Source organism: Dama dama, chromosome 21, assembly GCF_033118175.1.
Source record: "Dama dama isolate Ldn47 chromosome 21, ASM3311817v1, whole genome shotgun sequence".
Taxonomy (NCBI): Eukaryota; Metazoa; Chordata; class Mammalia; order Artiodactyla; family Cervidae; genus Dama; species Dama dama.
The window spans coordinates 53895557-53913023 of NC_083701.1; the positions used below are offsets into that span (position 1 = coordinate 53895557).

General features: G+C 40.4%; 1 protein-coding gene across 1 annotated transcript in view; it reads right to left on the minus strand.

The window, feature by feature from the left end:
* Positions 1-7209, minus strand: part of TRHR (thyrotropin releasing hormone receptor) — a 44353-nt gene extending 37144 nt beyond the window's left edge. The window contains exons 1-2 of the mRNA XM_061122851.1: positions 7088-7209; positions 5711-6584 (exon numbers count right to left, since the gene is read on the minus strand). Of these exons, the coding sequence (XP_060978834.1) occupies positions 5711-6499 (789 nt within the window). The 5' untranslated portion in view covers positions 6500-6584; positions 7088-7209. The remainder of the gene's footprint in view (positions 1-5710; positions 6585-7087) is intronic.
* Between the last annotated feature and the right edge of the window lie 10258 nt (positions 7210-17467).

The following is a 17467-nucleotide window of genomic DNA, read 5'->3' on the forward strand; positions in this document are numbered from 1 at the left end:
CATCTATCTGGAACTTGGACTATCTGCAATTTGAAGAATTCACAAGAGAATGCATAAAGAAATATAATTTTTCATTTTCAAGGTTAGCTGATTTTAAGGGGCTTTTTGGTGTGTGGTCAAATTAAGAATTCTGTAGGAGTGTAGGTTTTTATTTTTTGTAGGCATATAGAAAAATTTATTTTTCTCTACCAGTGAAATTATAACTCAAAGCTGCAAGTATAAAATTGGGAATAAACAATGTGTGTTCATCTAACCAAAGGACACAAAACATGAAACTGCAGGGCACTTTCACTGAGGCAATTTGGAGGCAGATGGAGTTTTTCCTTATATACTCTGTGAATTAGAAAATGGAACACTTCTCTTTAATAATAAAAAATAAGATGGCACACTTAGATATCTGTGTGCTAAGTGACAAAAATTGCCCTCCCCCCATCTTAGAGATCTTTATATTGTTAAGAATATAGTTGGGCCCAGACAAATGAAACAAATAAGACAATTAAAAGCAAAAGATGGACCTGTGAGAATAGTATGAGAACAGTCCCAGTAAACTTGAGAAGCCTCTGATTGAGGCCTAATGCCGGAGAGTTTGGTATCATTAACTTGCCTTTTGAGATTAATCATTGATTAGGCTACCCACACAACTTAAGGAATTTTACGTTTGCAAATGTCAGCCCTATTGCCACTATTATGCCTCTCTTCCTTTGTGTTCTGTTTTCCTTGTTCAGGGTTTCTTCTTTAAAAAGGTAAGAGTTGGAGGGAGGCAGGCGAGAAGAGACACATTAGAGCCCCTTTTCTATCCAAGTCCATCATTTTCCACGAGTACATCCTACTCAGATGGCTCAGTCAGAGTTCGGGTCAGGAAGCTGCAGAGGGGATAGAGGTCACTGAGAAGGACAGGGCTGAGGGAAGGGTAGCCGATGGTACACATGAGGAGAGACAAAACCATGGATTTTGTCTGATGCATCTCATTTGATTCAAGTCACTCTATGAGGAATTGTTAGTTTCATTTTATTAATGAGAAAAGTGAGGCTGAGAAAAACTGACCCACAATCTTATCCATTTTCTTTTACTCTGTGCTATTCTTGGGAATATTAATTTCAACATTTTGTGTAAAAGCAGCATGTAAGACTATATATCTACGAAGTGAAGTGAAGTTGCTCAGTCATGTCCAACTTTTTGTGACCTCATGGACTGTAGTCTGCCAGGCTTCTCTATCCGTGGGATTTTCCAGGCAAGAATACTGGTGTGGGTTGTCATTTTCTTCTCCAGGGGCTCTTCCTAACCCAGGGATTGAACTTGGGTCTCCCACATTGCAGGCAGATTCTTTACCAGCTGAGCCACAAGGGAAGCCCAAGAATACTGGAGTGGGTAGCCTATCTCTTCTCCAGGGGGTCTTCCCTGCCCAGGAATTGAACCCGGGTCTCCTGCATTGCCGGGAGATTCTTTACCAACTGAGCTATCAGGGAATCAGCAGTATATATCTCTCTCTATATATCATATATCAGCTATATATATATATATATAAGTGAGTGAGTGAAGTCGCTCAGTATATATATACACACATATATATATTGACTATAATGATATAAAAGAAAATCAAGTAAAAACATGAGAAAAATACTACTAAATGCTAATATATTATGGTTTTGAGAGGTAGGATACAGGATGCTTTTTTTATGCCTATGTTTCCCATAATACGTGATTACTTTTCTATCGTCAGCAGCAATAATAGCAACAACAGCAACAAATAAAGGGCATGTATTTCTTTGAAAGGAAAACTGCTTTTGTCTCTTGGGTGACCAACATTCCCCTTGGGAAGGTAGAAGGCTTTTAAGAAATTTATAAAAACAAAGACCGTTTGGCCTTTTAAAAACTTGTTCAGTCAAACAAAACCCATAATGAAAAATTTGCCACAAACTCTTGGAGTTTCTATTCAGACTATGTTACACAGTTCCCCACTAGCTATACTGTTAAAAAAAAAAAGAACATTAGCATGACTCAACTGAAAATTAAACTGGCAGCCTGATCTATAAAATAGTCTGCGGACCCCTGCGTCCTATGGAAAGCAAATATTTGAATTGAATGTGTTTATTCACAGTGTTGTCCTTTAGCAAGACACTCCTGTGTCTCCAAAATGCCAAAAGATCCAATCAGTTCCTCAGGCAATGATAAAGACCTTTTATCTATACAATGTTGAACACTTGAATTGACTGAACAGAGAGAGATTTTTTTGTATTGTGTAGATGGAGCTGAAATGTGACAAATGTGATCATTTAAACTATACCTCCAAAAAACAACCAACTGTAAAGCAAAAGATTTAGTCAATCAGATAATTCTTTTGTCTACACAATTCCAAGCTATTATTTAGAGAAATTTGTTTTATCGACGTGACCAAATATTTAGTTGAATCTGAATAACAGAAAGAAAGAAGATTCTGGCCTGAGTTTTCTGCATCAGAAATATAAGTTAAAGGTAAACAAATCAGCAAACACAAACCTCACACTTGTCCCTCACATGTAAATATTCTATTTCCTCTAAAATGTAGTTCTTCTAAGCTATGCATGTTTGACTGTAATTGCTTGGTTAGAAAGACCTGGTCCAGACAGAATATTTATTAAAATGTAAATTAAACTTGCCCCCGCCCCCCAAAAAAAAACATTCAGAGAAAATAGTAGAATCAAATCCTGGGGCTAGAGGAGGGGGAGCTTAGAATCTTTTGAAGCTTTAAGAAAAGAGCCATTTCAGAAAAGGAAAAAGCCAGACCAGAGGGTCACTGATTTTGGACAAAACTGACTCCCCTTCATGGCTCTCATTCCATTCATCGGGAGACACCTCTGTTCTTCCAGACTCAGAACCATCGAATTGTCCCCTCTTCATCCTTTGTTTTATTTATTTATTTATTTTTTCTCTCTTCATCCTTTGTATCTGACATGTTCACATCTCACCTCCTCTTTCTTTGAAACCCCTCTCTGGTTCACAGCTTACTTTAAATTCTCCTGATAGAGAATCTTGCCACAATACTTCATGCGTAAATTACTACCAACAGCTTCAAAAGTGGTCCTTCTGCTACCAGTCTCTCAGCCTCCAAACTGCCTCTCCCACAGCTGTCAGATTTATTGTCCCCAAACACCACTTTCCTCACTGCTGCCTCCTGCTCACCACTCACACTCTTGGTTGCTACTGCACTAAGTTCAAACTTCTTCCTTTGCCTGATAGTTGGGATCCCCCACAACCCTTTCTCTCATTCTGCTCTCTCCCTTTCTCTCTCACAGATACACACACACCAGCGATCCAATCTAACTGTTTGCTGTTCCTCCAAAGACTTCATTTTACTCAAGCAAATCACTGCTGCTTGCTTAGTTGCCCAGTCATGTCTGACCCTTTTCAGCCCTGTGGACTGCAAATGCCAGGCTCCTCTGTCCATGGGCATTTTCCAGGCAAGAATACCGGAGTGGGTTGCCATGCCCTTCTCCAAGGGATCTTCCCAATCGAGGGATTGAACTCAGGACTCCCGCATTGTAGGCAGATTCTTTACCATTTGAGCCACCAGGGAACCAAATCATCACAAACTATAAAAATTCCCCCATAGTACCCTGTCCTGGTCCCCTCTCCAAATCCATACTATTCTCCTTCCAGCCATATCCTCATGACAACCCCAAATGCTCTGAACACAATTCCAAAAGCCCTAATTATTAAAAGTTTGAGAAGTTGCCAAATCCTATACACACCTGTTCAACCAATGATCTTTGTTTAAATGGTGCATGTATAAAGAATAAATCTATTTGTCTTACAGTTGCCAACATATTAACAGACTCAGAATGAGGCTAATTAAATACTCAGATGAACCTACTTTAGGTGTCCTTCATCAGGTATTTCATTGAACCCTCACACCAATCCTGGTTGCTATTTATCCTCATGCTTAAAGATGAGAAAACTGAAGCTCGAAGAGTTCTGCTTACTCAGGGTCATACATCCAAGCTTATTAGGACCCTAGAATTTTAAAGCCCAGGGTTTTTTGGAGCCAAATCTTCGGCTTTTTGTTTTACCACTCGGCCTCTATGAGGACAGCCTATCTGTAACAGCTTTGAAATATGAATGTGAACATGTAACACAATTAGCAATTTAAAGCACATTATTAATGCTGATAGGTACTAATGACTGTAATTGAAAGGGAAGACATTAGACCAGACAAACAATTTTTTAGAATTTATAGCAAGAATATAAATGAGTCTAATGAATGAATTTACTTCCTGACCTTCTTTGCTACAGACATTAACCCATGTTTAGTCTCTAATTGAGATGTACATATTCTTTACTCTCTTATTGTATTTGTTAATGTTTGCCTTGGCAGATGGCCAACAGACCTCTCTAAGTTTCCCTTAATCAAGTTTTGGGTAATAGATGGCCAAATATGCCTTGTATTAGGTAGCACTGCTAGAACCAAAGCAGCAGAAATCTAAGAGCTGGCAATAGTTTCTCAAGTCTTTCCTATCATCTAGGCACCTTTAATAATAAATGTTATATAAATCAAATGTCATGATATCATTTAAAATGTTGTATATATTTCTTTTTAGTGATAGTTCATTATTCATTTCATGCATGCCTAAAACACCACTATTTATTAGTAACTTATTTTACTATGTGCCCAGTGTTCAATACAATTCTTCATATTTTAGCAAATCCAGAGATTAGGAAGTGATAGTATGGATGATTCACCTGCATACTTTAAAAAGTACACTCAGTTTCTGTTTATGTACATAGGAAGAACTAAATTCCTACAGGATCAAAAAAAACAAAAAACAAAAAAAATTCAACCTATTTGAATGAGCAAGTCTTGCTGATCACCTCTTCTTTTTTCTGTTTAGCAAAGAAAGAAAAGGATCTGAAAGTCAAGTCTCTAGATAACTTAGGTGTGTAACTACAGGTAAATGTGCACATGATATAAAAGTATTCCTACACTGTCTTATAAACTATATCTACTGAAACACAGTTACACTTCACTCATATAAAACCACTATTCAACCTGAGCATTCAGGTGATCTGAAACATAGCTATGCTTAATAGGAAAAAGACGTGTGAAAAATGCAATCATTCTTTGTAACAAATTAAGCTTGGTGTTAGCCTTTTTATCAGTACATTTCCTGAGCAGAGTGCATTGTGAGCCTCTACACACTGGGACATTTTGTAGGGAGCTGAAGGAGAAAGTGATAGAATCTTTCTCCACTAAGACTGAAGAAAAAAAAAAAAAAACAATAAACAGTCCAGGAACCCCTCTCAGTTTCAGTATTGTTTTGACTCATCTTTTCTCAAACTATCTTGTCAAACATTTGTCAGATGATAGAGTTCTTCAAAATATCCAGCTGCTCCCTATAGGAGGCAGAAATGGCCTAAATATACTGATAACATTTCTCAAAGAAGCACAAACATTTTAAAGTTAGAATTCTAGGGTTTCAGTTTATATTTCCTTATATTTTAACAGCACACAAACTGGTACCTGCTGGTGTGCTGTCAACATTTCCCCATCTATTTTTAGATCCTCAGTTGTTTTAGAGATGGATTTAATATGTAAAGCAGAAGCTTACACCACTGAAACGTTTGTATGACTGTGTTTTAGTTTTGCCATCAGCTAAGTAGGGCAAAGTTGATCCTATCTCACAAGGAACTCTCTCCCACATTTCCTCTGTGAACTTGGAGGCTCAGATTTGCTTACCTGCTTCCTTGAAGATACTGTGCTGTTGAAATATCTATTAGAGGTCTTTGAATTCAAATTCTTATTCTGATGGGTCGAGTTGTTTTTCCACGTGTTAGAGTTTTCTTTAGGATCTGAAGGAATGGGATTTAAGAAGAGGATCCTAGCTATGAATCCGTAGAGGACAGTGGCTAGGATCATTGGCACAACATAAAAGACACCAAAGTCCATTAGGTAAATAGGTGAGTAGTAATTCCTGGAGATCTTATAGCCACAGGACACTACAATAGCATCTTTATAGGTGCTAATATTGAGATCCAGTAGGAAGAACCAGAGCATACAGTAGATGGATGTGAAAGCCCAGACAAAGATGATTATCTTTTTGGCTCTGGAAAATGTGCACAGAAATTGGGCTTTGATGGGGTGACAGATCGCTATGTACCGCTCAATGGTGAAGGCTGTGATTGAACAAGAGGATGCATTAATGCCCAAGTACTGGAGGTAAGTAATGCAGAGGCATCCAGCGTAGCCATAGACCCAGGAACCGTAGATGCTGTCCGTTATGTTGGGGAGGCCTGCGGCCACCAGGACCATGAGATCAGCTACTGCTAGACTCACCAGGTAGCAGTTTGTGGGGGTCCTCATGTGCTTTGTCCTCATGACCACCAGAACTACCATGATGTTGCCCACGATGCCCAGACCACAAATAATGAGCACAAGTAAGATGGTGACCACTTGGTATTCGAGGGCCACCACAGCTCGCGGCTGAAGCTGAGTTTGGTTCAGTTCACTTCCTGTCTCGTTTTCCATTTTCAGTGGCTTGAGGTTTCTCTGGGACACTTCTCAATACATCTTCCTTCTGGTGCCCTGCCTTTACCACAGTGGTTCTCTCCCCCTGTGAAGAGTCATAGTCCATATTCATTCACAGAGTCACAGTCACTTACAGGTAATTCTTACGTCCTCCCCTTTCACCTTCCATTTTTCTCATATGTACTCCTGAAAACTCCTCTTATTGCAATCTGGAGTAGGATGGAGTAACAGTTTTGACCACCTTACAATAAGAGGGACTGGTTTTTCTTAATGGACAGAAATGCTCAAGAAAAGAGACACAGAAAATGCTCCCTGTTTTGAAAGAATCCTCAATGGGGGGGGGGGGGGGGACAATATCAGCTACCTGAAAAATAAATACAAAGAAATCTCTCAGATGCTTGGGGAAAGTAAAATAAAGAAGAAAAAGATACCAGGTAGGGGGGACAGTGGGGGGGAGCCAAAAAGCTTGAAGAAAATTAGCATCTGCCTCCTTGGCTCTCAGAGGGTGAGATCCCTCTGCTACAAAATAGCAAGCCTCTCCAGACCCCCTGCCCTGCAGACCCAACAGAGAACAATTTCTCCTCTTACCTTTTCCTCTGTAGCGCTGCCTCTTCTTCCAGGTAGATGGAGAGGTAATAAGTGTGAGTTTCCAACCCTGCAGAAAGCCTCCTCCACTTTGTTTGGCCGGGAGACCACTTAGCAGGGCTCCGTCTTCAGAACTGCGGTTCCTCTAAACCCTCGCAGCCTCTCCAGCTGATGACAGACCACACAGCCGCAGCAGAGGCAGCAGCAGAGAGCCTGGCAAATCATAGAGCGTCCCCTAATGAGAACACGCTCGGCTCTCTGTCTCCCCCTCCCCTCTCACGCACACGCCCCACACTCACACTCACAAATGCCAGTCAGTCCTCACTGATTCATGATCTCCCCTCTGAGGATTTTCTTATAAATGTGCTAACGATACAGTTGTAATCTGGAAGGCTGACGGCGCCAGCCAGGGGGTTTGAAGAAGCTGGTCTTATAGTTGTTTATAGTCTAAGTTCTAGAGGAACTCAGGCACCTGGGTAAAGTCTCACTCCCCGGTGGGATAGGACTTAGGGAGAGCGAATCCATCTCAGTCCAGACACAGTCCTTGAAGCTTGAAATATCTGTCTGGGCTGAGAGCACACTTTTTTCTCTATGATGGAAACCTGACGACTATTTCTCTGGTGAACCAGTAAAGTCGGCTCCCTTCTCTCATGGCATATGAATGGAAAATGAGTTAAAATTGATTTCAAGCCATTTCAGCTGCAATCTTCGGAGGCTTATACAGATTATTTTTTTTTAACCCATTTGAGATAAGAACATTGATTTAAACCTACATATGATCTGTGAAATTTGTTTTTCAACTCTGTTTTTGCATCACTTACTAGAATCTTTCTAACTGCCCTGGAAACCTCTCCACTCTTCATGCACCCTCTGGACTACCAACCACATGTACTACCCAACAAGGTTCTGTGTCATTTTATTTCTAGGTGGAAAACATACCCAGTGGAAATATGAACCGGGGCCACTCTGATAACACACCTCTGAAACAGAACTATATAAGCCATCTTTTTTAGAAAAGTGTACTTCACCTTGATTTTTATTTCTCTAAAGTAGCCTGGGAAACAGTGGAAACAGTGACAGACTATTTTTTTTTGGGTTCCAAAATCACTGCAGATGGTGACTGCAGCCATGAAATTAAAAGATGCTTGCTCCTTGGAAGAAAAGTTATGACCAACCTAGACAGCTTATTAAAAAGCAGAGACATTACTTCTCCAACAAAAGTCTGTCTAGTCAAAGCTATGGTTTTTCCAGTGGTCATATTTGGATGTGAAAGTTGGACTATAAAGAAAGCTGAGTGCCGAAGAATTGATGCTTTTGAAGTGGGGTGTTGGAGAAGACTCTTGAGAGTCCCTTGGATTGCAAGGAGATCCAACCAGTCCATCCTAAAGGAAATCAGCCCTGAATATTTATTGGAAGGACTGATGCTGAAGCTGAAACTCCAATACTTTGGCCACTTGATGCGAAGAGCTGACTCATTTGAAAAGACCTCGATGCTGGGGAAGATTGAAGGTGGGAGGAGAAGGAGACGACAGACCATGAGATGGTTGGATGGTATCATTGACTCAAAGGGCATGAGTTTGAGCAAACTCCAGGAGTTGGCGATGGACAGGGAGGCCTGGCGTGCTGCAGTCCAAGGGGTCACAAAGACTTGGACACGAGTGAGCAACTAAACTGAACTGAAAGTAGCCCATGGGCAAATCTTTATACTTTTTAATGGAATCTCAGAAAATATGTCTTTCTTCTTTCAGAACCAGCTGAATGCACCCAATGTTAATGTCTGTCCACTTTTATTTCATACTGACAACGAAAAACAGCCCTTAACTTAATTCCCCATATGGTGAACCGGTTGATTCTCTATTTTGAGAAGTGTAGATATTCTTTTTCCTAGAAGATGTCAATGGAAGAATAGATTTGGAGTAGACAGAATCATGGAGGTACCAGAACCATGTTCAAGGCTAGGTAATAATGGGATGAAGGTGAAGCTTGGATGGCGCTGAATGAATTCCACCCTCTAAACCACTGAGGGCTCCTTGAGTATATAACTTCTCTTTCCAAATCACCCAGAGTTACAAAGTAGTGATGCATGATCAAGATTCAGGTTTCAGAAAGGTATGATTTGGCTTGTACAATGTAGGCTCAAAGGTAGACTATTTAGACAATTTCTCAATATTGAAATGGAGATAGTTCAGTTCAGTTGCTCAGTCGTGTCCAACTCTTTGTGAGCCCAAGAACTGCAGCACTCCAGGCCTCCCTGTCCACCACCAACTCCCGGAGTCCACCCAACCCATGTCCATCGAGTTGGTGATGCCATCCAACCATCTCATCCTCTGTCATCCCCTTCTCCTCCTGCCCTCAATCTTTCCCTGCATCAGGGTCTTTTCCAATGAGTCAGCTCTTCGCATCAAGTGGCCAAAGTACTGGAGTTTCAGCTTCAGCATCAGTCCTTCCAATGAACACCCAGGACTGATTTCCTTTAGGATGGACTGGTTGGATCTCCTTGTACTCCAAGGGACTCTCAAGAGTCTTTTCCAATACCACAGTTCAAAAGCATCCATTCTTCTGTATGGATGTGAGAGTAGGATTATAAAGAAATGGAGATATTGCATACTAAATCTAGATTTCTACCTCTCATAAACATGGAAACATCTGGCAACCAAGAGTCCATATTCCTGCTAGAAATAATAACCATGAGTAGTGGTTGTAGGTAGCAGTTTGTGAGGTATAGCATGTGTCCTTTCCTAATTTCCTTCCTCTTTTCTGTCGCATGCCAGCTTCACTCGGGATCACACACACCTGGCCTCTATTGTCTTTGTATCACATGCAGTTCCTGAGACAGTGGAGGGTACCAGCCAAATGCACATTCCTTTACCTGGGATAGGATTTCTGTCCACATTCTAGTTTGTTCGACCAGCTGATTTAGCAGACTGGAAATAGGACTCCCTCTTTACTTCTCTCCCTGCCTTGGGGGACAGAGATTACTCTGACCACCTTGCTCCTGGTGGAGTCCTCTCCATTTTGGAATAAAAAAATGCCTTCTAAGGTGAAAGCACTGCCTCCCTACCTCATCCCAACCCCACGACCTCCAATCTGAAAGACCTCTTGAAAAGTCACACTTTGTAAAGCATTTCTTCCCCTCTCCCTGTCCCCAAGATTTTAGTCAGCCTTCAGGCCTCCTTAAAAGTGTGAAACTTCACTTCAAGTCTTACAAGTGGGTAGTAAAGACAAAGGGAGAGGATGTCCATCTACAAGCTACCTGCCTTGGCAACTCCATCTCCCGGTAAATCTGATCACATTCTTCAGCATTTCTATGCAAGGACGCCATTCTGAGTCTCCATTTTGCCTCTGTTCATTTTTTAGCGCTTAATTGTTAAGCACTTACTACCACCAGGTGTTAGATGGCATCACTGACTCACTGGACATGAGTTTGAGTAAACTCCGGGAGTTGGTGATGGACAGGGAGGCCTGGCGTGCTGCAGTCCATGGGGTCGCAGAGTCAGACACGACTGAGTGACTGAACTGACTGGCTGACTGATGCACCAGGCACCTAGTATACAACATTTTGTTTTACCTTCAGATATGTTGTGGTCTACTGGGAGAAGCTGACTCACGAACAGTTACAGATAGGCACAGATCTGTCGAGAGGGTTTAGGTTGTCAAGGGAAAGCATTCATAGGTGGTGGGGGCAACGGGCTGAGGGGCCAGAGCGGGCTTCTGAGGCCAAGTAACATCTGAACACAGTCTGAAAGAGAAGTACAGCTTCTTTTCGAAAGGTGGGTTGAGTGAAGATATTCTGACTGGCGGAGATAGAATATATAAGGCCCAGCTGTGTAAGATGGCAAGAATTGTGTGTGTGGGGGGGTGGTGGTGTAGGAAAGTAACTTTATAATTATGCTTTGGCTGTGAGGTGTATGAGCTGGTGTGAGACAACCACTGATGACCAACAGGCAGCTTTTGTACTAAGGAGGCTCCCATCTCCTCTAACTTGGACCATCCTCAGCTCGTCCTTCCCTCCCTCATAACTAGCTCTTTCTCCTTTGCAGAGGCCAGACTTCCGCCTTCCCCATACCAGACTTGCCATCCATTACAGTCCTGTCTGTTTTCAGTCTAATTCATTCCCTTTGCAAAATTGTATTTTCAAAGTATCTGTGATTTTATAATGGAGGTTTTTTATTTGTGAACCTCAGTTAGATAATATCTAATAAATGTTCCCATGTGTAAAGAATGGCACAAAATAGTGTACAACTAGATTACACAGTTGGGTTGAGATTTTCCCTATGCTATCTTAAATTCTAACCAGCTCTGCCCTTTCACGTCTCTTGAGTAATTCTGACTAGAGAAAAATGCATCCTTTGAAAATTGTCCAGTGGCATCTGTTTTGAAACAAGGGTAAGTCATGGCTACAGCAAGTAGACTGGTGCACACACTTCTAATTATCCACTTTCAGTCTTGCCCTGTGTTCTCTGAGCTTTAGTCAGGCAGGCCTTCTCACTCACTTGGCTAGCATCAGTAAAAATTAGCATCACACTCACAGGCTTCTTTGTAAGAATGTCCTTGGACTCTAAGCTGGGCCTTTTTTTTTTTTTTTGGCTTGGACACAGACTTGACCCTTGAGCTTGAGGAAAGATTTAGCACTTCCGCCTCCCACCCCTGGCATTCCCAACCAGACAGCTTGCTCTCAGTGTCTGGCGTTCCCTCTCCTGGCTATCCCAGGAAACCATCGGCTTGGCTAAGTCTCTGTCCCTGGGACACAGTGGCTGACACGGTTCCACATAAGCTTCGTTCTACACAAGGGGAATTCTACAAGAATTCTACTCAAGTGGAATTTAGGAAAATCCTGTGCTGGCCTCTTATAGTGATCTCAGCTGTCTAGGTAGTAGGTGGCTGATCTTTGGTTGTCATGAACCCATTAGTAGAAAGATGATTAGTTATGCCATCAACATTTCTTAAATGGTAGCATGCATCTGGATCTCCAGGGCCGTGTGTTAAAATCTGGGTAACACCATCCCCAAGTTGCTGTTTCAGTAGCTTGAGGGTGGCGCCTGAGCACATGCTTTTACTATAAACTCCAAGTGATGGTGGTGCTGCTTGTCCACGTACCACAGTTTGAGAAACACTGTACAGTACAATCTAGGTCAGTGATTCTCGTGTGGGAGGTGGGAACAATGATGAATCTGAATCACCTGGAGAGAGTTTTAAATATGTACATGTCAGCTTAGCTCTCCTAATTAGTTTGAGGTTTAGTATATTTCCTCAAATTGGACGAGGGCCTGAGAAAGAGACTGGGGTTCTGGACAAAAGCAACTGACTTGTTCTAATCCTCTGTAGCTATCATTCTCTCTCATCTCTACCGTCATACCTGGAGCTTGGTTCAGCAGATGGGGGATTGTTGGGAAAGAGAATATCTGTGTTCACTGTGGTCACGTGGCAAGTGGCCCTGGGGTCAGAGATACTACCGAGCATCCAGCTAGGTCCATGGTTTGCAGGACCCTGGCCAGGGTGAGGGGAGGGTAAAATTTAAGGGGTTGCCAACAACCTCACTAATTAATACCATTAATATTTTAATGTAATATTTTAAAAATTAAAGTTTATACAAAAAGTCTATGATGAATAAAATATCAACATTTTAAATAGAGACAGAATCATCATTATTATTATGAACTGTCCCTTTCACCTCAGGTTCCAAGTATGGATTCTTTACTTCAATTTTGATCTTTTGTTTACTCTGGATTATTTTTTGCATTTATTTTGAGTTTTAAAAAATATTGCATTAAATTTATATCCTGATTATTGTTTTTTTGGAGCCCCCTGAAACTTTGTACCCTCCCTTGCTTCTGTCTATTCATCCCTGGTTGAATTTCAGAATCATCTGGAGAGTTTTGAAAAGTATAGATACTCAGGTCCCTTTCCCAGATATTCTTATTTAATTAGGCAGGAAGTGAAGCCTAAATTTGGTATGTATGGTGATGATTAAGAACCACTGAGCTACACCAAAAAACCGCTGGTCTCTGGAGAGGTGGGAGTAGGGGTTCATGGGGGTCCAAGCTGTGGGAGCGCCAGGGAGGTGAAGTCAGCTAGATGCAGATAACCCGCCAAGCTGCGGAAAGGTTGACGACATCAGAAAATGCTGGCAACACAACACTGGCATAGACTCTGGTTCCTGAGAGAAACTGTATAACCGTGCAGGTTTCTTGGTTTAGAAGAACAGAGTGAGGTGCAGGCTATCGAGATGACAGACATAGAAAGACCTGGTCCCTGGGGTTGGGGTAGAAGACCTGGGTTCAGGAAGTAGCAAAAAAGGTCAACTCAGGATTTGACGCTGAGTCATCCAGATGCTGAGCTAAGTACCCTTCAAAATTTCCTCTATTCAGGAATAAGCTTTATCACAGAGCCTGGAGTAGAAGAGGGCATTTGGCAAACTTGATAGAGATGATGTCAAAATTTATTTTGGCTGAAATTTATATATTAGCTAGAGAAGACTGTTAGCTGTTGACCAACAAAGAAAAATACTTTATGAAATGGGATTATGAGTTGTGTTTATGCTCATTGAAAAAGGCACAGAATCTGAAACGTAAAAGTAAGTTACACAGTAATAATGTGGTTTTTTTTTTTTTTGCTGAACCTTGTTGGCTCAGCGGTGAAGAATCCTCCTGCAATGCAGGAGATGTAGGCTTGATCCCTGGGTTGGGGAGATTCTCTGGAGAAGGAAACAGCAACCCGCTCCAGTATTCTTGCCTGGGAAATCCCATGGACAGAGGAGCCTGGCGAGCTACAGTCCATGGGGTCACAAAAGAACTGGACACGACTGAGTGACTAAACCACCATCACAACAACAATGTGTATTTCAGGCACAGGTGCACTGCCTTTCTATTTCTCAACCATATATCCTCTTATTTTTCTGTTCCCTAGTGTCCACATTTGTGGAGAAAATAAGACCTTAGATTTAAAAATGAAGTACAGTAGAAGTCAACCTAAAAATATTCTTTTTAAAAAAGTAGAAACACATACATACACCGAGCTTCTTACCTTCTGCAGTCTACCATTTGTTACCTGGTTGAGTGAAACGTGTTCAGGAAGAGTTAATATCGGTTACTAAAATTTCCCAAAGCATCATGGCCTACACAAAAGATTGAAGAGTAAGAATTTTAATCTAAACTTCTAAGCTTGTAAATCAACTACACTTCAACAGAAATAAATTTAAAAGTTCATATAATATAAAAAAGTTATTGCAATTAAGTTTTTATAAAATTCTATTTTGTAAGCTGAATATGGCTTACTCTGGTTGCTAGGAATTTCAAGTCCAAGTCTGCATCCTTACATAAATAGTTGTGTAAGACTTTACCAATAAAATGCTTTTTTTTTGCTAACTAAGTCTGTCAACTTTGTATTTGACTTTCAGTTCCTCTTCTGCTCTTATTTATTATGTCAGACAAACAGATACAGACATATAACACTGCTTCTCAGCTACATATATACCATTTAAAAAATCAATTTCATTGAGATACAGTTTACATAAAATAATTCACTTCAGCTGTAGAGTTTTATGAATTATAACAAATACATAAAACCTTGTAGCAACCATCATAACTGAGATACAGAAAACATCATCACCACAAAATGTTTCCTATGTTCCTTCCCATTCGATTCTGTATCCTCTGAATAATTCTGAGTTTAGGTAAACGTTGCTTGGCTTTCTAGTTCTAGACAATATTTAACTTTCGAAGAGCTTTATATAAGTGGAATTATACAGTATGTACTCTTATATACACATAAATCAGCATAGTGTTTTTTATACTTACCTATTTTGTTGCATGAATCAGTAGTTTGTTCCCTTTCATTGCTACAGTATTCCATTGTATGGCTATATGAATATATCATATTTTATCCAATCACCTGTGGATATTTCAGTTGTTTTCAAATTTTGGTAATTATGAGCAAAACTTCTATAAATAGCATGCAAATACAAGGTCTGTGAAAACATTTTGTCATTTTTCTTGGATAAGAATTACCAAATTCCAAGAGTGAAACTGTTGGGACATAAATGTAATAGATGTTTACATTTCTAAGAAATCACCAAAATGTCTTCTAAAATGATTGCATCATTTGCATGTGAATTTGCATGTTTTATTTTCATACAAACCTACATAATGGCTACCTGTAAAAAATTCAAAGCTTCAAGAAAGTAAGTGTATACATTTAGGGTGAACTCTGCTTTATGCATTTGTGCATTTCCTCAGTATGCAGCAGAGAAAATATACAGACTATGAAGAAAAGGCGGTTCATGTACAATACAAATTTGGCATATAAATGAGTGAATTAATTTCCCCAAATGATTGACTTAAAATATAATTCATAGAACAGATATGATGAATAAATGACCTAATATATATCAAGCACTCAATCCAGTACTTGGCACATACTAGAAGTTTAGTATATTTATTATTCTATAAACACAATGTGCCGTGGAAAATAAAACTGGTATCATCAAATTTGCTAGAACACCACACACAACCTTTAAAATTTCTAAGTTGTAAAATATGTCTTACTGTATCCAATGGGATTTTTTAGTGGCTAAGATATATTTCCATGGAGGCTCCTAGTACCATATCACTTTTATTCTTCTAAAACTGAGTAAATGTTAAATACAATAGTAAATGCTTTCATGCCTCTGTACTTTTATTAATGAATAACAAAATGCAAGCATTTGCTCAATCACCATAATTATGTCTATAACAAATGAGAGAATTTATAGAATCAAAATTCTTACCGATGCTTTTGAAATTATAATGATAGTGATAAAGAACCTTGAAAAAAAAATGATTTGTTTCAGTTGCAGGAATTGTTGGCTTTACATAGTATGCCAAGATGCAAAGGAGGGCACGGGATACTGAAACTGTACATATAATTATTTTTTCTAAAGAAAGGAGGACAGTAAGTAGTTAAGAATAAAATCTAGTTGCTTAATTACTAGGTTGCAGTGGCAGTTAGCTATTTGTTGTTACTGATGTCATTATCTGAGAGCAGTGGTGTGCAGAAGGGGCCACATCTCCCTGTGGAGATGTTTCCTGACACTTCCACAGGTGGCCCCAACCTCCGAAGAAGTGCTGGGGCTTGTTGGGAGTGATGGAGATAGGAAATAGGGGTTTGTTTGAAGGAGATAAATGAGACTTGCCAAAAATCAAAAGTATAGCATTTTAGAGAATCAAAGGCCACCTCAATACAGGAACTGATTTTTGTTTTTTAAAGAGAGGCATTAAAGTGGAACAAATTTTCAGTTTGTGATGTCATCATAGCAATTTCCTCTAAGGTGAGACATTTCTGAAGTATTTTATTATAATTTTTCTTAAACTTTCCAGTCTTCTGGGAAATCCTTTTCAAAGAAGAATGGCAAGAAAGAAGTGTGGTGAATAAATTAAAAGGCAACATTACAGAGCGATTTCTCACCTTCACTGAAGAGGTGCATTTGTCCATCCACCTGTTCATCCGTTCACACTTGTTAAATGTTCCCTTACTGAGTGCCAGTTATTTGACAGGCTCTCTGCCAGACACTATGGACAGAAATGTGAACATGAAAAGCACAGAGGAGCTCCCAGCCTGGTAGGGGTGACTCATGCAAACTGCCAATTGTAATGCAGTGTGTTTGTTGTTGCTGCTCAGTCACTAAGTCGTGTCTGACTCTTTGCGACCCCATGGACTGCAGCATGCCAGGCTTCCCTGACCTCCACTATCTCCCGGAGTTTGCTCAAACTCATGCCCATTGAGTTGATGATGCTATCTAACCATCTCATCCTCTGTTGCCCCCATCTCTTTTTGCCTTCAGTCTTTTCCAGCATCACTGTGTCAGCTGCTATAATTGAGCTATGCATGCATTTTAAAAGGTGAACAGTGTTAGGTGTGACTAATTCTATGTGAAATGGTATGGAGTAAACTCATAAGACCAAGGAGAAATTCAACAGGATTCAGAGCCAGGAGAAAAAAAAAAAGCTATAAACTGTTGGATAAATAGCCCCCCTGACCAACAAGCTGGGATACAGGGAAGGTACCAAGCATGGAAAGTTGTCAGTGGATAGCAGTAGGTGCCACGTTTCTCTCTGAGGTTGTCCCAAGGTGAACACTACTCTATTACACACCCATGCTGTGCTTGACTCTAGAAGGTATGAGGTACATGGTGATAATGTAAAATTCATATCTTACTGTGAGTTTGAAAGCCACTCTGATGAAGAGAAGCTGTGCAACTCCATCCTAGCATCCCTGGGCAAAGGCACTAGCTTTGTAGACCTTCCAGCCTCTTGGCAATCACAGCCAGTGTTAATGTTCAGGTTACTTCTGAGTTTTGGCCAAATGATTCAGTCAATTTAAGAATGAAAGAGGAAGGTAAGTGTATGT